Raw genomic sequence first — 24,304 nt, 5'->3', positions numbered from 1 at the left:
TTTGGGGATTTTTTACACCAAAACTCAAGTTTTATTCGGTCCAAGATGTTCAGATTTAACTCCAGAAAGCAGAAAAGAGTCACAGTACGTGAAGAAAATTCCATAACCTGCATCATGCATTGGATTTTTGTTAGGGAGAATATAACAAATAACCTTGAAAGCAGGGTAGGATCACTGAATTAAAATGTTACAGAAATACCAACAGTGGGCTTTAGGGCTGTGAGTTAAAATTAATTAAATGGAAGTAGATAAATTGTCTTTTGAAACCAGTCACGGTTCATTTACATTATATTTTTCATCTATGTAACCCACGGGTGTCAAACTCATTTTTATCATGGGCCACATTATAATTATAGTTTTCAGAGGGCCATTGTGAAATGTGCATTTTGAAATCAGAGGCTGCGAAAAACTGTTAAAAATGGGTACTGCTAACAAAAAATAAAGAAGTAAAAGTTGAAGAAAATGCGCAAATATGGTATTTTAGCCACAAGTCATAATTAGCATTTTGTGGGCCAGATCTGGGCCCCGGCGGGCCTTGAGTTTGACACCTGTGATCTAACCTATTGGACCGCCAGTATACAGACTAGTATCTTTTTTATTGTTTGTGTCTGTTAAAAACAATACATGGGAATACGACCTTGGAAAAATTATTGCCTAACTCTTTCAGCGCCACGCATTATTGGAAAAGGAAACCTCTAGTGGACCTCTAGTATTTAGTATTTTCACTCACCTTTCAAGGCCAACACAATATTGTGTGCTATGTCAATGCAAATATGGGTGCTGCCATATGAAAGATTGACTTCCATTCTTCAGTTAGAATTGATATCAACAGTTATATTGATTGTAATAGCTGTGTGTGGAAACACTGTCATACGATGGACACAGTTATCACTACAGTGCTCAATTGGTTTATATAAAGTAAGCATTAGTCAAGGGTGTCAGCTCTTCTCCATAAAAAACAGAATTGTATTATTTATCATTATTACTATTTTAAAAGATGAAAATTCTCGTCCATGGCACTGAATGAGTTAAATTGCAATCACAACATTGAAAGAAAAAAACAATTGTAATTAAATTGTTGTTTGAAATTGTATTGTTCAGCCCTTGTGTGCTTGCAGTACAATGAAGTGAGGAATGTGCTGTAGTTATTTACAAAATATCAATCTGGCAAGAAACGGAGGGACAAAATATTCTTGTAACATTGCCATTTTCACAAGCATTTCACAAAATAGTTTGAAATCTTGGCACCAAATACGAGTCCGCATGCAGCTTTTCTCCCTGAATCCCGAAAAGCTTAACCAGGCCCTTAACCACTGTAAATCCCTTTGGAATCCTTTGGTTAATGTCAAAACTGTACAGCAACAGTAGAATAACAAAGACATTCTCCACGATAATCATTTGTTTATGTACAGATTCACATTTTGTAATTTCAAACTCGTATAACGTCGGGTGTGCTTGTGTCTTCTGTCATTTTTGGATGATTTTCTTCTAATCATCAAAATACATTGCCTGTGATTTAAAAAATGAACATTTTATTTGTTTTTTCTTTTTACGTCCGCCCAAAAATATATGAAGCAGATTTATGCCAAAACTACAAGACTCTAACATTTTTTTTAATGATAATGACAACATCCAAGAATGTAATATAGTGCCATCTAATATTTATCTTGAATCAAAATGTTTTCCAGTTCTAACTTTTGGTCCCAGCCCATTTTTGTCTTCCTGTGGTTATGTTCAAATTTCAGAAGATTCGATCCTGTCTATCCACGGCAAACCTGAGGACGGACTGTCGTCTTGTTCTTCGACGTCGCTCTTCATCTCTCGCTCTTCTTCTTCTTTCAAAGTCCCGTCTTGGCTCCTCCCCCCTTGCTCTCGGCCAGCTCTCAGCTGGTGCACCTCCCTCTCCAGCTCGCCGTTGCGGCGGAACATCTCTAAATAGCTGGCCTGCAGCTCCTTCTGGTAGCGGATGACCTTGTCCTTCTCGGCCTGCCATGTCCTCCTCTCGTCCTCGAAAGCCGCGGCCTGGGCCTCGCTCTGGCGCCGCTCCAGTAGTAGCTCGGCGCGCAGACGTTCCTCCGTCGGCCCCGCGCACCCTCCTGCAAGCAAAAGATGGTCACATGCTTCATCGGCGGAGCGGTCTGCTGCTGGCCTGCTTACACTCGCGAGGGAATAACCTCCTTTTTTGTACTCAAAATAGCCCAACGGTTTAAGATCATCTCTATGTCTCACAGACGCTTCGTGGACAAATGTATTGAGACGCAAATCGTCACTTTAGTTTTGGACTAGGCCTCCGAGTGCCCTCAAAAACACTTAATGCACTAAAATTGTTCAACATTTTCTTGTATTTTTTACTTTACCCTCCTGTAAGTGCCAAAAACTCTGTTTCTTGATTTTGAACCCACTCAGAATATAACAAAGGCATTACTTAATACCCGTGTGTTACATTTGAATAGTAATAACGTCTTGGGTCAATCTGACCCGGTGTCTTGTGTCATTATCGAAAACTTTCAAAAATATTTTTGCGTGTAAACCTGCCAAGCAACAAATTCACTTTCCCCTCAAAAAAACAGCAATAACATTCCTGGGTCATTTTGACCCGGGTTCGGGTTTGGGTAGTGCTGCTTGCTGCTGTTAGCCGCTAAAATTGGAGGGGCCTCTAACGGCTGGCAGCAGGCCCTGTAAGTGTCAGCGTAATAAAGTATTTTTTAAGCATCCCTAATCAGCGTAACTAGCAAAACGACACGACGCGCTCCCGGGATTTAAGATGCCCTAATCCTCTTAATTCCTACTATGGTGCGTTTCTGTTATCTGATATTGATAGTACTGAAAGCTGCACACACATCTCACTGTATTTACTGCAGCTAATGAATGGAATTTTGTTTATCTGGTAGGTAAGATGCGCAAAAAAAAATTGAAATTAGCAGGGCATTTTTTGGTAAAACCAGCATCAAAATCATTGCTCCCCAAAACCTACCCGGTGCGCTCTCGTCCCCTGTTCCGTGTTCGCCGGTGCCGTGAGAAGGTCTTCTGTTCCGCTGGGAGTTGTTCAGGATGAGCTTCAGCGCATCGACCTGGCTGTCCCGATTGCGCAGCTCCAGGCGGGTCTCCCTGAGCTGCGTTTTCAACCGGAAGATCTCGCTCAGCTTGTGGGTGACCTCGGCCTGAGAGTCTCGAAACTGCTGCTTGAGCAAGGAGATCTCTCCGGACTTCTGGCAAATCTGCCAGGCATAATTTGGAACAGGGACAAACAATGCAGAATTCACTTTACTCGACTGTCATTAGGTCAAAGTGGGTGCTTGCCTCTGTCATAAAACGTAGCCTACCTCCCACCGCGTCTCCTCCAGAGTGGGACTACCGTGCTTCTCCTTGGCTCCGCCCTCCCGGCTTCTTTTAAGACCCTCCAGCTCTTCTTGCAGTCTGTTTTTCTCCTGCTGGGCTTTGAAGAGCTGCAGCTGGAAGCCGCGCTGGGATCGCTGGGCATGCTGGGACACCTGCCGCAGCTTGGCGGCGTAAAGGCGCTTCAGTTCCTCCACCTCCTTCTCCCACAGACGCTGTTTGCCTTCAAACACCTGCACGCGGGGAGCTCGTGAGGCGCGGGCCTCAAACAAGGCCGATGACACCGATTCGTCAGAGGTTCACCTGAGCGATGGCGCCCTCGCTTTCATCCAGGTTTCTTTTCATCTGCTTCAGCTCGTGTTCTTTTTCCACAAGTCGCTCCTCCAGGTCCCGTACCTTGGAGGGAGTCAGGGTTATTAAGAATAGACCAATCAACAGCTGAGCCAATTATCGGCACTGTTCAGATTGACAAATATCGGTATAGGTTGTTTTTTTTTTAAAAAAAAAAGATGGCTGATGAATAGATTACTTGAAAACTGTTTTAATTTCAGCGAACTATATATTTAAAATTTGACATTCATTTCACAAGAGATTCTGGTGACCATTGAAACATTCAAATATTTCTGTTATTTGAAAATTTGGAAGAGGTTGATGTGCTGTAAAAAACTACAGGGAACTACTCATGTATTTGTTACGATTTTCATTATTTGAAAGTGAAATTAAAAGACACGTTGATGACCCAGAAAGGCCACCTGAACTTTTTGCTAGAGTTTTACAACAAAAGTGTATATTGTCTAAAGTGTCATTTTAAAATGAATTAATAAAGCTGTGCAACAAACATGTTGAATTTTTGTCAGTAAAATATTGGTTGGTTTTTCTTTTCCTCATTTTATATATATTATTTACACACACACACACACACGTACGCTGGCACAAAATCTTCTCCAAATTACTGTACTCACCACATCCTCCACAGACATCGAGAGTGTCCAGTCATAAGGAGGCGGAGCCTCCCCTCCATACGGCACCAGGCGGCTGAGTGTTGCCATGCTGCGACACGCCATTTCCCCTATGGTCCCATCTCCCGACCCGGCAGCTTTGGTGCGGTCCGCGGAGCCGATAGTGTTGATGTGGCCCATAGATGCACTTGAAAGGCAGATAAAATACTGTATCATTTGTAAGCAGTGCTTAAGACAACAGATGACTTAAGTGCCCTAATTGCCCATTACTGAACCGCATCTACATGTCATTTCTATATTTGGAACTAAAAGAGGAGCAAATTGTTATAAGCTTACCATTTTTAAGAAATCATTCATGTGATATTTTCACATTTTGTACCTTGACACAGAGCCAAAAGATGAGGAAGCCAAAATTTGTTATCTTCGGTCACTACTGTGTTATGAAGAGAATTTTTGTTTAGTTGCATATTTATGTAATCACACAAACTGTACAGCACGTGAAACAAACTTATGAGTGGCATATTTTATTTTCAGGATATGTGGCGAGCCGCTTAAAAATGTACGGAGGGCCGCAAACGGCCCTCAGGCCAAAGTTTGGACACCAAGATTTAATTAGAGGCTGGGAAGTGACACAGACCTGATGTGAGTCAGGTTTGGACGAAAGGGAGGCCGGTACGGCGGCAGGCTGCTCATGGAGTTGTGGCCCGAGTCCGAAAGGTTGTCATCCTCCTGGCTCGCCCCGCGCATGGAGGAATGAGCCTACGCAGGAATAACAAAGTGGTGTAAATGCAATGGCAGACAATGACAAAGTTGTTTATTACCTCCGCCGAGAGCCTCTCTCGCAAATGTTTTTGTCCGTTAGTCCTCAGGAGTATGCAGGATGCCAAAGCCATTACAACTAAGCGAGAATTTGGCAATTTACTTTCAGTCTTCGTCAAGTCGATGTGGCCGAATCGGAATTTCATGCTTTTGTCTGCATCCTTATCTGATGTTTTTATGTAAACAAACTAGGTGAAGGTTTTGTGAAGAGACAGCATACCTTGTTGTTCCCCGTGGTGGAGCCACCATGACGAGAGGGCGAGGATGAGGATGAGGAGCTGGAGACAGTTTTAGAGGCTTGGGCGTAGGCTCTGCGGAGCCCGTTTGAGATTCCTTGGTCCGCGTCCTCCGATTTGGAAGACGGATACAGATTCTGCATGGAACTGAAGTTTTTGGGAGTGACGGGTTTGAAGGCCGATGACCTAAAGCGAGCCTAAGAATAAAAAACAAACATTATTTCGAAACATTTATCGATTGGATGCCGATTTAGTACATTTTTAATGCCGGGAATGAATCTGAGCTCAGCGGGTGTCCAAATATCAGCCCAGACAGTCCAGGAAGGGTTGATTGACTGCTGACATGTTGCGGGGGTGTTGAAGGATGCGTCCAACGCGATATGAATATGATACTAATCCTTTTAGCACAACCTTGGCAGCCAGCCACTGGCTATATGTCAATATAAAACACCCACACTGGCTGCTTGGAAGCTATTAATGTGTTCCAAGACTGTCGCTAAATGGCGTTCAAGCCTCTATGGTTCTTTGATAACTTGCCATTATACAGACAGAAGTATAGAGACACTATTTAAAAAAAAATTGTGCAAGAATTTAATGTAAGAATTTACTCATCTATCCCAAGTGTTTAAATTGTATTGACACTAACATTTCATTTCCATTCTTTTACAAAGCAGTGATTATTTTTGCATGTCTCCATCATGCATTTTTAATCCTCCTGCCACGCTGGGTCAATTTGGCCCAATATTTGTTTTTTTAAACTTTTTTCACAGTCAAAACAAATCGTTCAAAAACGCCCCCCGCTAGCAAAAAAGGGTCAAACTGACCAAAGTTGCAGTTACTCCCTTTTTGACTCATAATTGAGTTATTGTACAAACGGGTTAATTTGTTCTGGCAATGGAAAGGAATTGTTTTGTGGAAGAATTTTTTTTTTTATCCAGAAAGATTATTTTTAACTAGTCATTCTTAACAGGATTTTTATAGAGTATTAAATAATGCTATCAAATAGTAGGCATTAATAAGTATTGATACCAAGTATCAGTATCAGGCTGATTAATTGATTGTATTTTTTTTTCATGTCAGTGATGACAAAAAAGAGGATTTTTTTCCCCCCTATAGTAAAATGTAAATGTTTTCTTTTGATTCAAAACAAAGCAAACCAGTTCCCTGCTATGGACAGGAATTGGATAATATTTACTTCAATAGAGGACATATATTGGATAATATTTACTATTGGGCAGCAGAAATCTGGAGCATTTGGAGAATTTGAAATGAGAAAATCTATTCAATTAATTATCAAAAATTTGAGAAGATACCAAGTATCGGTATCAGGCCGATACAAGGCCTTAGTAAAAGGTATCTGATTCTAGTATCGGCCGCTCTCTTGGAGCAATTTTAAGATCACAAACTAGGATGTATGAATAAAAAGAATGCATAAAAAACATGGCACTGTAAGGAAATTGCTATTTTGGAAAAGATGAGTTGCCATTTTTGTGGGGGGGGGGGGGGGGGGGGGGTATCATAGTGGTAATATTACTTGGAATCAGTCACTACACAACAGTTCAGTACTTTACTGCTGTCTGAAAAAAAAATCATGGCATCAAGCATCCGTGATAGTTCACTGGAATATGTATTTACCTTTTCATACTTTCCTCCACTTGGCAGCGAGTTCTTGGTCAAGTCGATCTCTGTGCCATCTTTGTGAAAAACCTTGGCATACAGGTTTTCGTCCTTCTGCCCGCCGAGCGAGGCCACCATGTCTTTTTTGGAACCGCTGCTCTGATTAGCTTTGGACTCTTTTCTGTTTCGCAACACAGTAAATCAGCCGTGGATTGTGTCAACAGTGTGTGAAAAGTACCATGACGACATTGTCCTCCCTCTGGATGTCACCCACCTGGTGATGTTGAGATAGTTGAGGAGCTCCCTCTGGGTGAAGCCTTTCTTCAGGAGACCGTTGGATGGTTTCGGCCTTACTTGGGGAACGGCCTGCTTGACTTTAGTAGGGGACAGGTCGGGCCTCTCCACCAAACTGCCTACACTTCCCATGTTGCAGCGGGGTGAAAAAGACTGTGCTGGGAACGGGCTTTGGAAGTTTTTACTGGGACGAGGAAGCGTCTGGACCGAGGCTGCCATTGGTAACGCGGCTCACGAGGGAGGAAGGGTGCTCTGTGTAAAAAGAAAATAAAACACATGCAATAAATGTGTCAGGATTTACACTTCTTGTCCTGACATTTTAAACGCTACATGTTCACTTTAGTTTGTTTTCCCTCCCTCCCTTTTTCTGCACTCCACCTTTTGCCCCTTTTTATTACCCGGAGTGGATGTCATCAGTCGTGCTGCTCGTGTGTCCAAGCAATTGAGAAAAACACGTCCATGCATGCAAAGCGCAAGCCAATTGAACCAACGATGCATGCGGAATTACACTTTTGCAAAAACAAACATCCTACAGCGATTCCAAAATACCCACTGTTTACTCGCGGTTGTTTCAGAAGTGGTTTTCCCCCCATCAGGAGCTTGCGTCTGGCTGTCCTGACAGCGACGAACATGCGACAGCTGAGGCTGATGTTTAACCCGAGGCCGGGCTGCATATGTCAAATTGCAAGCCTGTTGCGTAACTCTGATCCAACTAGGTTACAACAGCAGAGCTCAGGGGGTTAAGATCTTTTGCTGAACCACATGCAGGATTCAATCTGGTGCTTATTTTGCTTGCAAATGTCCTGCATCCCACGAAAGTCACATGTCTCCAATTACCATTGACAAAATAGATGCTGTGCAGTGCGCGACTGACTTTCAAGTTATCTATCTATCTAGTTAGTTAGTTAGTTGTTAGTTTGTTTGTTCGTCCTAAAATAAGATGTTTGTAAATGTCAGTTTTTACTTCGGAAAACTGTAGTCAACATTTTTGATAATTTTCTGACATAGTATGGACCAAACAAATAACTGAATCATAGTTCATTTGCATTTGTGCATTTTCTGCACTGTCATTTGTTTAACATAGGGGTGGAAATTATCTTGTTTTTAAAAATATCTAATTCATCATATGATTGACAAATAGAAAAAATAATCAATTATTAAAACAAATGTTAGTTGCAGCACTTGTGTATTTGAAAACAATGATCGTAATAGAGTGCAGAGGATTGTTCCTGTGAAAAGACCATTCATAGTCATAAATCATAAATCACTAAAGGCTTCGTTCTGTGTTTGACCTTTAAGATGAACCCTTAGAGGCTATCTATTCTTTTAACTAACCCTGAAGCCCTTAATCTTCTAAAAAGATGGTTGTTTGTTTATGGTGCAACATACAATTCCCCAAAACTGCTCACAATTCAATTTTCAGGCACATATTCACCAACTTACATTTGCACCAATGGACAATTTTAGAGTTTTTAATCTTCAATGCGAAAACTCATGCAGGTACCAGAAGAACATGGAAAAAATGTGAACACCTACAAAATGATGTAACATGGCTGGTTAACAAGCTGTCTTATAATATGAACATACGGAAAAAAAAAACATTCTTATGACAACATTTCTGTAACATCAACATATGAACTAATAATAACAACATTCTTTAATATCGTATAATGGCGAGTATAATTTGGCATGACCCAGATTGGAAAGTCAGACACTTGAGCCCCCGTACTGCCCGCCTCTCACTTTTCACCTTCCAAACATGCTGCATATGCGTCGACATGTTTCACTTTGAATCCATCATGAAGTCCTTTACTCTATGCCCTTGGCAGATTGAACCATTATGCAAATTATTCAAGCAGAGAGTGAGAACGGGAACGCAATTGCAACTTTGGGCTACTTTGCGCAGAATAAAGCTTTCATGGTTTTATTCATTTGCCTACCATATACAGTAAGGTGTACAAAAAAAAAAGCAAATTACATAACAAATGCTGAAAATGTACACAAACAAATGACCCCTTTGTTTAAGGCCCAAAGCTGAAGTACTGAATGCTACATGCTACAGAGTTCGGAGGAAGCGGAGTTGCAGGGTTGAGAGTGACCCAAACATTCTGTGATTGGCTCTACACAACACTCATCCACTCAGTTTTTGTCATTTCCTTTCAGTTTATTGGCCTGAACAAACCAAATGGGGACGTGGCAAAATTGACAACTCACACCCCCTCCACTCTGACCCCTCCTTAAATAACCTACTTCTAAATTTAAAAAAAATAAGCATTGTATTGCAGTTTTTTCACTCGCAAATTGCACCTTTTGCCATGTATTAGGTGGAACTATACATTGCAAAATCAAATGGAATTGGTAACATTTTCGGACTTAGTTCTGAAGCATTCTGGATAAAAGTTCCAACTGGCAAGTTTTTCATGACAGAGAGTTTATTTATGAAAACACATAGAACTGTTTTCTCCATGCTTTCCCCTATGGAAATGTTGGTTTCTCATCTTTGTATAACCCACACAAGTACCACATCTACAACAACCACAAAGACAACAAAACCTTCAGCTTTCAAGTGGAGGCTCTCAAGGGCAAACTCCCTCCTAAAATAGCAGAAAGAGGTCTGACACTTGAGTGTCAAGAGAGGACATTTCAGACGCTCAGAGACACTTGGGTCAGTCAGCAGCACCACCATAACACACGCAGTGGATGGAAAATTCCAAAGATAATTTACAGAACATGGGTTTGGACTTGTCGTGTTTTTTTTTTTTTTTTCTATGCGCCTAACGCTCACTCCTACGAATGCTTCACTCACATTGATGTATGCGTGTGGGTCACTTAACACAGCCTTGCAAAAAATAAAAATAAAAAAATAAAACAGCTATGGATCCTCTACCCCCACGGAGATCGCCTCCCCTGCCTCATATCAAAGTTTGTTTACATTTGAGGGGTAACTTTGCAGGTTCCATCTCAACCTCCCACATAGCGCATACTTGATTACATCACATTAGCTCTGTGAAAGCTGGACCTTGTGCTAAATCATCCACTGGCCTCACTTAATCAGTTCCACAAACAACTGCAGTGATTTATGTTTAGAAGATTTAATTAGACTGCTTAAAACGAGTTTTAAAATAGTCAGTCAGTCAGTAAGTCTGCCAGTCTGTCTGTCTGGCCTGATAAAGTAGCTAGCTACGTAGTTAGCTATCACGCTACTTAGCTAATGAGCTAGCTATTTGTCAGAAATAGTGCCCAACCAATTAATCAGGCGGCAGAGGATGTCAGTGCATATTTGACCTTTTCAAAAATAATAATAATCAGACAAACATTTCAAGTCATGTCAAAGTGTTTATTGTCATGTGCACAGTGTAGAAACAAGTTTCTCCGTACAATGAAATTCTTACTTTGCCCTCCACACAAATGTCGTAAAATAAACAACTAGGTTTGCTGATTAAATGGTAATATAGTCTTATTTTTTTATGAAATAGTGCCTACCATATTCATGTGCGTTCAGTTATTCACTAGATATGGGCACAAGTAAAGTAAAGCTTAGCATAGTGTAATGTAAAATAACAGAGACAGGTAAAAAAAAAAAAGCAGCAATAAATGTCATGGTCATTAGCAATAATCTTAGTACAGTATTACTAATAAATTATATGAATTTTGTGGGTTTTCAATTTCTAGTAAATCTATAGTTAATACAGAATGAGCAGCATTAATGAAATAACAGAGATCAAATCAAATACTGCCTAGTAGTAATTGAGAAAGTGAGTCAGTAAATAATTAAAAGTAAGTATGTATATAAATAAATCAATTGGAGCTTTTCAAAACTTTTCACATTTGGATGAGAAAATGGATGGATGGATAAAAACAAACAATTCCCTTATCTTTTCCTGGTTATAACCTAGTTGTATGGTTGGGGCTCAGTCATTTTTTTTCCTCATATAAAAACACCACTGTAGTTGCTAGGTCCCTAAAATATCCCCTGCCCTATTTTGTGTCTAGCGTCTCCACTCCAAATACTCAATAGCAGCTTTTCTCTGCTGCTATGAACAAATACGACCCGCTTGACCCCTGTCGTGACTCAAGCAGACGCCATCAATGAGGACAGTGTGCGAGAGAACACTTGAGCTTTAAACGCCACCACTCTTGACCACCATTGAGTCACGGCCCGTGTCTCCTAGTAAAGCTGCTTGTCGTCCGCCATGTTTTGCAACCATAGTGAACCTCTTGTGCCAAGTTGCGTCTGCTCGCTCCCGAGACGAGAAATGACATCGCCCGGGTTCAGCCACAGGCATCCTTCATTGCGTTTCCATGTACGTGTGTCGCTTTGGTCATATTTTACACATATGACATGACATACAATTTGTCTTCAGAGGCAAAAAAGCAGTTCAACGGTCTTTCTTTTTCCTAAGACTTCTATGAGTAGCCTCGTCTGTGTCTTCAATCCATAATGAATAACCAGCTAACAATTAGAGGCTGCAGCTAAGCAATCTTCGTCAGTGGGTGACGTTTGCATGCATCGTGGAGCGCTCCTTGGCCTCACAAAAGAGATGATTGCTCTCTTCTAGGCCCGCAGTGCACTTCATTCTACCTCTTGTGACAAGTGCTGATGGTAGGGACGTGATCAAATCAGCAGACAGTCACACTTGCTTTACTTTAACATCGTTGTACGATTGAATATTGTACTTGAAGGCACTAAATGAGGTCAATTGGCCTTTTATATTATGCAAGATCAGAAAAGTGGAAACAAAGATGTCACTTGGCATTGCCATCATCTACAAGTTGAACCTTGATTTAATGGACCTGGAACCAACAGACCATTAATTCAACGGACAGAAATGAGCAGTCCATTAAAAACATGCCTTCTAAAGTAGTAGGTTAAGCCAATTAGTTCCAGAATTGGTTACAATTCAGTTTTCAGCTCCCTTGTCAAAGATAAACAGACTTATAGTAGAGTGTAGCCAGCTAAATATGTGGCAACGCAGTGGCCATGTTGGTAGGGGCGACTTTCCCATCTAAAACAATGTATGGAAATCAACATCCCCTTTGAAATATGATGGATAGCATGGATGTTTGCTAAGCATTGCCGATGGCTGTAATTTTTACTGTAGGCATAACATGCAAGGCTTTCCACGAAAACATTTTGTTTCCAGACATTTTTTCCTAGAAAAATTTGTGATAGATGACAGCATTTTGTATACTAGTTTCCAGAGATGGACAGTTGGTTGAGACAGGTTTTGCCAATGAACCAACGAATCAAAAACTACAGACTAAGACTGACAGAAACAGTACATTTCATACTTTATTTTAATCCGTTGTTTGTAACCATCACCACCTGTGTCACATGCAACTGTTGGTAATGGTTTATCACCCAGTTAAATCTTCCAAATTTCTGAGAAAAGTTTAAACTCACATATAATTGGGAGCATGGAAGTAGATACAATAGCTGTTAGCTAAAACATAGTTAGATAACAGCTATTAAGGAGATGATTAGACTTTTATTTTGTTATCCTACTGTCACTACTTCTGATATTCGTTTTAGCTGTTGCATCTCCAGCGAACATGTCTTTCCTCGCTGTAGCTGAACACATATTGACCTTTGCTGACAGGGCAATATTGTATTCTTTAAACAGAATTCAGTTACCCGCTGTGGTTGATATGTGGGTTCATCTCGGGTAACTTCTGGTTGAACTGGTGCTGCTACATGGATCCATATTGATCTGTATCGGACTAACGTTACATAAGGCTGTTTGGTGTAAAATGATGGCCCCAAGGGACAGTGTGGGCAGGTCACCCGCACGTGCATTCTTGTTTATTTTGCACCAGCGGGAGGATAAATTACTTTATTTCTGACTTTGGCGCATTTTCAAATCATGAGTGTTGATCCCCCTGTGGCGTATGCGTGCACGTGTAAGATTAGCTTCAGGAGAATAAGGATAAGTACCTGACCCCGGGGTGGGCGCCTATTTGCTTTGCACCCATCCCACATGTACACGTGGGCTCCAGTTATCAGCATAAGTGGTGAAAACAAAGCATTTCTCCATCCATCAACTTTGGATGAGTGGCAAAGTACAGGACAGCCTGGATTGGTCAACAATTTGTCTCAGGGTCTCGAGAAAATAACCATTCACACACATTCCTACAAATGGGCACTTTAGAGATAAATCACAGTAACATTACTTACTTAATTACTTAATTACCCGCAATGGCATGAAAAAAACAATTGACATACAGTATTTTTCAGACTATGAACCGTAAGTTTTTTTCTCATGATATGAGCCATGCGGTTTATAGTCCAAAGTGGCTTTTCTGATGTGGCTTAACTGCTTAGTTTTTTTTTTTTTTTTGCAAGGCACTAGGAGATAATCCGTTAAAGCAAATATGTCTGTTTATTGTGTCATATGCGAAATAATTCAAAAGATGTGAATCCATGGCTGTGCTCAAAAAGTTTTAAAAATAGTATAGAAAATATAAAAAGTATGCATAAATTGAATAAGATCTTAAATAAAAGTTGCTGATGTGTAAATTATATATATATATATATAAAGCACATTGTTTCTCTATGAACAACAAATAAATGACAGCACATGTGCAAAAAATGAAAACAAAAAACATTCACCAAAAGGTCCCATTCTATTGGCATACAATAATCAATATTGATTTATGACACTTTGAGGGGAAAACTCATGCAACATTCTAAATCCAGTATGTGTTTGTGTTGTTCACAAGCAACAGTTCAGTAAAAGGAATGTGAACCAAGAGCATGATATGAGGAAAGAATTGCACATTCTTCGCATTCCTCTTTGGCTAATTATTAATGTGCCGACATAGAAAGCAAACATTGTCATTGAAAGTGAAGTGTAGGAGTTTTGAGTTGGGTCAGTTGAAAATGACCTCAAGAACAGCGGTACGATGAGAATCGTACATGGGTAGCTTAAGGGACATCTAATTATTGGTCATTTTACCAAATAAACATGTGTTTTTAGGGATGAGCTGATGGGAAGCACAAGAGAGTAAGGTTATTATTAAATTCACCAGAGAGAGAGAGAGAGAGAGAGAGAGAGAGAGAGAAAGAGAGAGAGAGAGAGAGAGCAAGAGAGAGAGAGAGAGAGAGAGAGAGAGAGAGAGAGAGAGAGAGAGAGAGAGAGAGAGAGCAGGGAGGGTTTTGCATTACTTCTGTGAAGCTTCTTTGTTTTCCGGAGCGATTCACGTAGGAGTTAGGCTTTTGTAATTGCGGCAAGATAAATTGAGCTCCATCCCCGCATCGACCCACACCTGATCCTGGTTCAGTACAGTCTACAGCTGCAGTGAATGTTCATCCAATAGACCGGAGGCTGGGTCACAGAGTGGACAGCAGTCAAAGATGGTGACTCAGACTGATGTTTTTCAATTTTTTCCCCCTGTATGTTTACCAAGGCACCAAATTATCAGCCACATTTCAGGTTGACACACTATGATGCTGACACATGCTCACGATCAGCACTTTTTTTGAACTACTCTGCATGTGTTCATTTGTTTGTACAGAAAAACAGCACAGGCGAAACTAGTTCCTCACACTGTTTCTAATGACAACAGTACAGAGAGCGTGAGACTGCACCATTATGGAAACACAAGCAGAAGCACTGTTACCACAAAGGCAACCTAATGGCTTATGCATCTTGGGTTGAAAAGACACCTAAACATTCCAAGGACACAAACGGACCATCAGAGCAGAAATTATACATAAACAAACACAATCGAGTGTAAATAAAGCCATATCTCTACATGGATCAGCAAGCAGAGATAATCCGAGGTGTCTTTATCTGAGCACCATGTGGTTCCACTTTGGTGATAATCGGCCATCACATGCTAATTAGCGCCATATCAATGGGGAGCCTGCCTAGTGAGACGTTATTTGCCCGCGAGTAATGACTTGAAAAGTCAAAGTTTACTCATTCTAATTTAGCTCTACAACAAACAAGCATTCTCTGTATCTAATCAAGCGAATCGTACTGTGCCTTTTCACTGAGCTCATCTCACTGGCAATTGTTTCCAGAAACAAGATAACATAATGGAATAAAATAGCAGAAATGATCCCATAATACTAAACAGAATAAAGGTCAACTATTGAATAAAAGTTTTATCTATCTATCTATCTATCTATCTAGATAGCGAACTAAAATAAAAATGTATTACATGATGTGTTTTTATACACTAACCAACATCACAGCAAGTTTTAACAGTATCTAATATTGTCAATACAAAGAACGAGAGCTGCAGCAGTTATTCAACAGCTCAAGGATTATCAAATTAATCGTTAACCATTTTGAAATTAATCGTTTCAAGACCTGTTTGCAAACATTTACTTTGAAAAAAAATTCCATCAATACTTTTTCTATCAATAATGTTATTGCACTGTTAATTTGTAGTACAAGATTGTCCAGTTTTGAATAAAGGGAAGGAAATAACTAGTTCATAAAAAAATCAGATTAATCAATTAACCGACACAATTATCAACAGATTATTCGATTAAAATAATCATTTGATCTACCCCTAGAAAAGTGCATTACCCAAGAAAAGAAGCCAAATAATGTGTTGAACTGGGATGTACCAAATTCCTTCAACAGTATCCCTGAAATGCTAACCATTTTCAAGCTACAACCTTTTGAAATAGTGTTAAAAAACAAAAAAATATTTTATTTTATTAACTCCGGCATCTAAAGTTGAAATATTGAGAAGAGCCAATGTTTGCATGTGATAAAGCGAAAAACATGAAAATAAATCACTGTACCTGTTTGCCCAATACAATCTGTGACTTATCCCATGTTCCGTTTCTCCTACTGATAACCAGGTCACAGGACTTCCCGTTTGCAAGTCTGATGCGAGGGAGGGAGCTGCACAGTCCTAACCAATCGCCTGTAGGATGACTGCATGGTTTGAAAACAGGAGTGAAGCTACCTTTAAGCTGTACTTTGGATTTTTTTTCTAACTTAAAACCAAATAATCGCAATATGGCTTTTATTGAGCGCCTGGTACTTTCCAGCCACCTGCTCATTTCACCGCGCGCTCACTTTAGGGGCCCGTGTGGTCGGACTTGTTCTGCCTGTTCTCCAGCAGACAAAAGGCCTGCATGTAGATCCGCTTTGGGGGCGGACAGTCCAGAGCCAAAATTGACACACGCAGCCCCATTGGAAAAAAACACACCGACACAACAAGCATGTTTACTCTCTAATAAGGATCCGACATGGCCTGAAAGACCGATGAGGGGAAAATACAAGACGTGTTAAGCCCAGCCTGGACAATAGTGAGATTGTCAGATGGGCTACCGGACGAGTTTGGCGCCGTATCAGGTTACATGAATCAAACCAGAGGGAAGAAAAGAGAGGACATTGTTCTCGAATTCTGGAGAAAAAAAAAAAAAGACTTCTGTATTTCCTAACTTTAGAGTCGGTGTGGGTCAGCAGAACTTATGGTCGACTGATTTCTTAAAGATGCCACCGATGGGTGGGCATGCTGGAATCTTATTTAATAAAGCACTAAGCTAAAACTGGCAGGCTATTAAAAGCATTCCTGGGCTTGATTGTGTTGTTGGATAATACCTTTTAGGTTAAAAAAAAAGTTACATGAAAAGACCCCTGCAATGATAGGCTGAACCCCTATCATTACCTCTGAGCCCCAGAGGCTCATACAGTCTAGCTTCCAGAGATTAGCATCTATCAGGCTGACTTTCACCCTGACACAAGAATGCATACACAGACTATTGATGGAGAAACTAAAGACAAGTCTATGTTGGAGCCTTCTTAAGGATTCAGTACCTGTTGGACCTGTCACAAAATGAGAGGACAGTTTGGGCCAGACTCATTTCCTCTGTCTAAGCTCCCATGGACAATAACGTTACAGGAAGCAGATAGGCTGCCTGGCATTTGAGATATAACATTAGCTTAAGGTCAAAAACCCATTGGAGCTAAGCCGACTTGTCGGTCCACAAGTAAAGGAAGATAAAAAGAAGCGAAGGTCAAACTGATATATGTAAAGCAATGTTATTTAAAGTTGGTATGTTACTCTCCAAATGATCGTACATTCCAAAAAAATAAAACTTAAAAGCAATAATGGGTTTTAGTTTCATGGCTGGCGTAAATTTTGCTGGCTGGCGGAGGGTTGCGTCGATGTGGGAGTGGTCACATACGTATGACTTAATGGCCAATCAAAGCGGTTCTTTTCATTTCCTTTCACTCAGTCCAGTTAAAATGGTTGTAACCTCTATAACCACTTTTTTTTTAAATGACTCGGAGGGTTAAAGGCCCCCTTGTGTCCGTTTTGTCTCAGAAAGACAGCAAAGGTGATTGCATCCTATTCCAGGAGGATTTTTATGAATACAATACGTTGTAGTGGACCAGCTATTCACCCTGCACCATCTAAAGAGACGTAATGTTCAAGTCGTGTATTTTGGTTTTCCAGTTGAAGAAAAGAACAGCAAAATATTGGAAGATAAAACAAAGACCATTTGTAATCACTGCCAAAAAAATTACACCATACACCGCACGAACAGGAGCTGTATGCATTTTGTTCCACTATAGGAAAGAAGGAGTAGTTAATTTTGTTGCAATCTGGTCGGGAAAAAATAAAACATTTTGAAAACTAGAAACATGAGAGCAGGCGTTGTTTTATATTTCAAATTTTCTCATTCTTGTGGATGCAATCTTGTGAAGCATCTCGTCAGATTGGTTTTGTGTCGCGCCCCATACATTCCATTAGCAAGTCAAAGCAAAGATAAATGATGACCTCTGACCTAAGGCTAACGTCAACTAGCAAGTACATGCTGCAGGTTGGAGATAAACCCCTCATGAAGCCAGCCGTGCTTTGCATCCAGCGTAATTCGTAATGTTCCGACTAAATGTGTCACATTTGTATTGCTTGTATTTTTCTTCAAACAATACGGTCCAACCGTCAGCGTCATTCAGGCACGTGAGTTCGGGCGCGCCTCTAACGGAGATAAAGCACGTCAATAAAAAAGACGATAAGGCTGCATCCATGTAAATAACCGTGGCTTACTTTGGTTAATGACACAATAGGTGCTAAGACAATAGTCCCTGCATGAGGCGCTGTCAGAGTTAGTGCAATGAGCTGCTTTCGTTGACGTTAGTGACATTTGGGGACAAAGAGCACAGTGAGGGGTCTGTCCGCCCTTCTGCACATGCCCCCCCCCAACTCACCGAAGGTCAGTGGGTCCTTCCTATTCCACAACACTTTTGTTTCAATATTTGATTTGCTCTGTCCTCATATCTGCTTCATCTGCCACCTTGACAGTTTTGGATGGCTGGAAATGAACATTTGGGTCACGTCAGTGTGCCAAACCCACGAGTGAACACTCACACATTGCAGTCTGCGCCCATGACACTCACAGTTGATGTTAAAATCAACATTGGGGCTGCAGCTATCGAATATTTTGGGATTTGGATACCTTGCTGAGAATTTTTACCAAATCATCAAATATTCATTTGAAAGTTAAAGACTTTAAAAAGTTAAACGGTAAAAATACATTACAAACGGAAAAGACCAAAATAAATCCACCTCACATTGAATGACCAGCTGTTCATCATATTTAAACTGTGCCTATTAGCACAAAAGAAAATTTTCTTAAATAAAATCAAATCTTATCTCTGAGACAATGTGACATCAGAACCACAAACAGCACAAATGAGTATGCCTGCTTTATTAAAAAGTGAACAGTAGAAACGGCAACTATGCCAGGATGACAATTTCAAATGTGCTGGGCCATTTCTTTCCATTAAACTGCCTTTAACAGTAACCTGATGACTCTCGTTAGCCTACATGGGGCACTCGCCTAGAAATTAGCTGCTAACATTACCAGCTGCTAACAATGAAATTACTTCTCATTTTACCCCTCATCAACATAATATATTAAAAAAAATAGGAAAATGTATTAGTAAAACATAGATTAAGTTTGCTATCATTCTTATCACATAACAGTTTTCTTGAAAATTACGCTGAGTTTCAGTTACCTGAAAAATCCGAGTTATATCTCTCTAATCTTAATTCATCGGTTGTCCAATCGCCGCTCTCAACAAGAAACTAGCACGAGTGTTAACTTCCCTCTTCCCTTTAGCTGAAAAGAACCACCTGCTATTTGCGGGTAATGATTAACTTAGGTGTGTTCTTTGGCAAATAACTCAAACTTCATAGACTTGCAACTAAAAAAACATGCTAAATTGATCTGTCGTAACTGAAATCAACCAGAACCGGATATCCAGGATGAGTTAAAGCAAAATTGACAATAGCTGATCGAGACCAGCACTTAAAAAACAAGTACCCCCTCCTACTGTTCCTTTATTTTTTCCATTGAAATAGCCCAAAAAGGATGAACGCGGCCATGGAGTGAAAAGCTCTACATTGAGAAAGTCTATGAAATGGGGATAACATCAAGATTAAGGGCGAACACTGAGAAAAAGAGTTGAAAGGAGCGGAAGAGGCAAGTTGTGGAAGAAGGACTGTTAGTCTTTTTGATTCACTGACTGGCTTGAGGGGGGGAACCTCTGTGACTCAACTCAGTGCCATTGGACCATCTGCTGGAGTCCAAGTATGCATGAGTGATTTTATGTGCCGAAAAAAAAAAAAATCATATCACATCATATCATGCATCCATTTATCCACCCATTTTCTGGATCAGCTTATCCTCACTAGGGTGGCAGGATTGCTGGTGCCTATCCCAGCTGGCTTCAGGTAGTAGGCGGGGTCACCCTGAACTGGTTGCCAGCCATTTATGCATCCAATCGCACTTAAAGACAATTTAGAGTGGTGAATACACCTGCTATGCATGGTTTTTGGAATGTGGGAGGAAGCCAGAGTGCCCGGACAGACCCCACACAGGCACAGGGAGAACATGCAAACTCTACACACGAAGGCCAGAGAGAGCTGGAATTAACCACTCTTTCACCGTGCCAGCCTATATCATGTCATGTCACGTCATATCATATCATGTAATCTAAGTCCCACAATAGATTTATATACCTCCCATATGAAATTTGTATTTACAAAACAAATGGTCAGCAGTTGGCAGGACTGTTACATCAGCTGTTGGGTGTTTAAAACAGCAACACACACAAGCACACATACATTTCATTGGGTTGTTAAACAGCTGAAGGAAGACGGCACATGGGCTGTCCGGCAAAAAAAAAAAAAAAAAAGGATGCTCCAATGGTTGAAATCATCGCACCGTGAGATAAAAATGTGTCCCCTCTTAAGTATGCAGCTGTTTAGCACAAGTGTCATTCCACAGGCAATATAGTAGTACCATGCACTGAAAAAAAATGCTAGGTTTGTTTCCCCACTCCCTTTCTGGGTAGCTGGGTATTTTTTAGCAGATTGGTTTACCTAGGGACAGCACATTACAAAATAGACTAATGTTAACTTTTTCAGATCCTCTTTTACCTTAATACTGTATTTGAAAAAATATATATATTGTAAATAAGGACCTGAAGTTGAATGTCTGGACTCTGTAAAGACAAATAAATACATCTTTTGGATTGGATGAGTTCCAGGTATATTTCTATTATCTTTTTCAATTACTTACATATAATCACAGACATTGCATCATAATGGACATCTCTCAGACATGTATGTGTTTAGTTCCCAAATTTGGTATCAGTACTCACCCATCCCTAATATTTACGACTGAGGAATTGACATTTTGAGCAAATAATAAATGTATGCAGTACTTAAAAGATGATTAAGTCTAAAACACGACACATGACAGCCACTAGTCATTTCACACGTTGTTGCTACAGCACTAATTCATTGTGATAAAGACCCCCCATGTGACAACCAAACGTGCAGTAAAAGTACCTACGGCCCATGCTTGACTATTCCACACATTCTCCAGAACAGCACCCATTGTGCCGCTATTGTCCGACTGATCCTTCATTTGCGTCACACATAGCCACCTCGCTCTAAAGATCCGTCCTGCTACGCTCCAAGAGCCCTCCCGGTCAGAGGTCACCTGTGGCCTCCGGTTTCCAGGACGACAGCCTGGCAGTCCCCAACATTGAGTCTCCCCACCGCCACCCAACCTCCCACATATACACACAGAGTGAGTGACACAACTTTTGTCCCCAAACCTCTTCGCATCAAAAGAAAATCTAGTGCACGGGTGTCCAAACTATGGCCCTGGTGCCATTTGTGGCACTCCAAAAAATTGTAAGTGGCCCAAAGCATTTGCTAAAAACAAAATTTGCGAGTAAAAAGGTTTTTTTTTTTTATGCTGCATATTCTATTCTAAATACACAAACCAATCAAACCTTTTTACTGAAGATTGTTTCACTTATTTTGGTCGCAGTTTTTCAGAAAAAAGGAAAACACTGGAATATACAGTATAAAAAATATGCAATGATTCATTTATTTTGGTGTGATTGATAAGTTAGACAAAAAAGAAAATCTACGAAGCCCTTGCATCCTTGGATTTTTATGAATATGGGCCTTGGAGAAAAAAGGTTTGGCCAACTCTCACACACACACACACACACACGAGTGCTCCTCAACCCAAACGTTCACAGCTGTGCACAGCAAACATTTTTTTTTTCTTGGGTAGAGACTCACTCACTAGGTAACACTTAAATACTCTTTGGTCACCCTCCATCATCGTTTCAATATGCATACTTTTTGTGACGTTTATGTTAACTGGCGTGTCGTGAGATTTTTCTGATGTAAACTGATGTTCATTTATGGCTAAATAAAGGTTGCAAAACATTCTATTACACCACATCGAGGACCACAATTGAATAGCTACTTATTTAGTGATATCAACTCTCGTTTAAATTTGAGACTAACTTGCAGAGCATCATCTTCTTCAGTACAAGCATGCACACGTTCAGTTGTGGTTGTAAAGTGGCAAAATAATAATAAAAAAAATAGTTGGCACTCACCATTTCCCGCAACAAGGACATGTTTTCAGTGTGGGTCTCTCTCTCTGAAGATGTAAACGTTTAACCAAGATAGTTCCCCAATGTCGGTGCGGAACAGCCTCTTTTAGTCTTGCACGAACACGCAACTGGCATGAAGTTAGCGTTTCCCTCTCTAACGTTTGGAACCAGCGGAAGCACGAGAGACTGGGAGAAAGTAGCCCGTACACGTTGTTTGGTAAAAGTGGAGAGCTGCCATCCTGCGGCCACATTTGGTATTACGTCAGTGGTGGGTGAATTTTGGTCAGAGTAATTACTTTTTTCTTTGTTGTTTTCTTTTCCATTACTGCATGTGAAAATGTATGAACGTTTTCTAACTACATTTTAAACACGTAACTAGCACGTCACTATAGGGATACATTTTTCATCATACCGTGTCAACGTTCGCATTAACAACAATTTGTGTGATGTATCACGACAAGCCGCGCACGACAAGACGTATTTCGTTTACATACAGACCAAGAATTAAAGGGGCAGTGTGTAAGACTTAGACCGATTTTCAAATGATTGCTACATCACTAAATCGTTGAGTTAAAAGACCCCCCATGTGTCCATGTGAATTACCTTCAAAGAAACAGCGCACGTACTTAGCCTTTTTCCATGCTTAAATACAATTGTGTATAATCAATTTTATGGATTATTTTTTAAATACACAATGAAAACCTTTGAAAACACATTTTAGCTTTTGCTGTTTGAAAATTGCATCCCATGTGGTCAAGGCTCAAATAACAACTAATCACTGCTCATCTGTTTTCTGGTTCAGTCATGTGACTATCACAAGCTGAAATTCACTCAGCCTTGAGCACATGTGATGTCATTATCAACCGTCAGCAAGCGGTAAAGTGTGTTTTAAAAGCATCAGTTAAACAAAAAACAGTTTAGTCATCAAAATAACTATAGAAAGAATATTGGTGAAAATGGCTAAATAAGTGTGCTGTGCCTTTAAATCAGCCTTTTCAATACACCTTAAAAATTTGCTAAATGCTTTTTTTTACCTTTAAGTGGCAATAGTTTGCATGAATGAAGCCCTCATAGTTTTAAAAGATATTTTAACATTTTCCCATTGGCGCAAAACAAAACGGTGTAGAGTTTCTCACCTGTTTCATCCGCTTGACTTCACCAGCTTTCAAATGGCACCCATTTTGAAGAATCCCACATTGGAATGAATTCAGTTTGAAATGTCGTGTATACTAAGTCGTCTTGTTTGCAGAGGCTGCACTGGATGAAGTTGCTAACTTTGGCGGCTTCCCAATGCCACAAAAGTAAAATGGTGTTGAGTTTCTCAGCTGTTTCACACTCTACACTTTGCCGTCTGGAAAAAAATAACATGCATTTAAAAATGCCACTATATCCCTGTGCGATACTCCAATTATGTAATTGCACAGAATCCCAGCTGACGTTTTTCCTGAGTGGGTCCTCATTGTGGGTGTACAAAATTACCAACATATAATTAGTATGTCCTTCACATTTAAATGGAGGTATAACATTTTGTTACCCACAGGTTTTTACTTACAAAGGCAATTTTTTTCCTTCACTGCATGTGATAGAAATGTCTCTGTGTATTAGCATAGGCCTACTTTGAAATAATTTTTTAAATTTTGTCATCCATCAATGAGGACATGGAGGCTCCCCTCATCCTAATCATCCAGGCACGTTTGTCCTCTTTGGTTGCTGGTTACAATCCCCGAAGTTTAATACCCTACTCTAAAACCGCAGCCTTAATTTTAAAACCCTACTTCGAAACCCTAATTGAAATTCGATCCTCTAACTTTAAAACTGCAATGCTATTTCAAAACATTGATTGAAACCCTAATCCACAAGGAAACCCTTCAATAAGCCTTAACCCTACTTTAAGGTAGTACATTAAAATTGTAATTCAAAATTAAAACTATATTCTGAAATCCTAACCCTAGTTTCAAACCATATTCTGAAACCTCAACACAGACTAAAACTATACATTAAAATCCAACTCCTGGTTAAAACCCAAGCTGTAGTTCAAACCCAGGTTTGAACCCTAACTACCTTACTTTTAAAATCCCAACCCTAGTTTGATACCCTAATGTGAAACTTAGAAATACTTAGAAATCCTAACATTGGT

The 24,304-nt window shown here is 40.2% G+C and overlaps 1 protein-coding gene across 4 annotated transcripts; it reads right to left on the bottom strand.

Annotated features, from left to right (window-relative positions):
* Window positions 1-19: 19 nt before the first annotated feature.
* n4bp3 (NEDD4 binding protein 3) lies at window positions 20-22,316 on the bottom strand. Of its 4 annotated transcripts, none has more exons than XM_088432241.1 (10): window positions 22,171-22,316; window positions 7,242-7,513; window positions 6,986-7,148; window positions 5,335-5,547; window positions 4,933-5,054; window positions 4,299-4,482; window positions 3,640-3,732; window positions 3,324-3,569; window positions 2,975-3,218; window positions 20-2,096 (listed from the first exon to the last, which is right to left on the bottom strand). In XM_088432241.1, exons 2-10 carry the CDS (start codon window positions 7,478-7,480, stop codon window positions 1,735-1,737), a joined length of 1,866 nt encoding a protein of 621 aa, XP_088288367.1. In that variant the 5' UTR covers window positions 7,481-7,513; window positions 22,171-22,316; the 3' UTR covers window positions 20-1,734. The 4 variants fall into 4 exon arrangements, with proteins under 4 accessions (XP_088288367.1, XP_088288368.1, XP_088288370.1 ...); XM_088432242.1 differs by lacking the exon at window positions 22,171-22,316 and adding an exon at window positions 16,023-16,288; XM_088432244.1 differs by lacking the exon at window positions 22,171-22,316 and adding an exon at window positions 7,815-7,834.
* Window positions 22,317-24,304: the final 1,988 nt, after the last annotated feature.

The sequence above is a fragment of the Hippichthys cyanospilos genome, chromosome 13, assembly GCF_059441005.1.
Source record: "Hippichthys cyanospilos isolate Australia breed blue-spotted pipefish chromosome 13, RoL_Hcya_1.0, whole genome shotgun sequence".
In the NCBI taxonomy this organism is placed as follows: domain Eukaryota; kingdom Metazoa; phylum Chordata; class Actinopteri; order Syngnathiformes; family Syngnathidae; genus Hippichthys; species Hippichthys cyanospilos.
Note: the sequence above shows the minus strand (reverse complement) of the source record. Positions and strands in the feature narration are given on the sequence as shown.

Bases quoted from the DNA above. Each gene is read 5' to 3' on its own strand.
- n4bp3 (XM_088432241.1), bottom strand. From the start codon at position 7,480: ATGGCAGCCTCGGTCCAGACGCTTCCTCGTCCCAGTAAAAACTTCCAA. The intron at 5,548-6,985 runs GTAAATACATAT...TTTTATTCTTAG, and splicing joins GTGGAGGAAAGTATGAAAAG to GCTCGCTTTAGGTCATCGGC. The intron at 3,570-3,639 runs GTGAACCTCTGA...CCCCGCGTGCAG, and splicing joins GCGAGGGCGCCATCGCTCAG to GTGTTTGAAGGCAAACAGCG.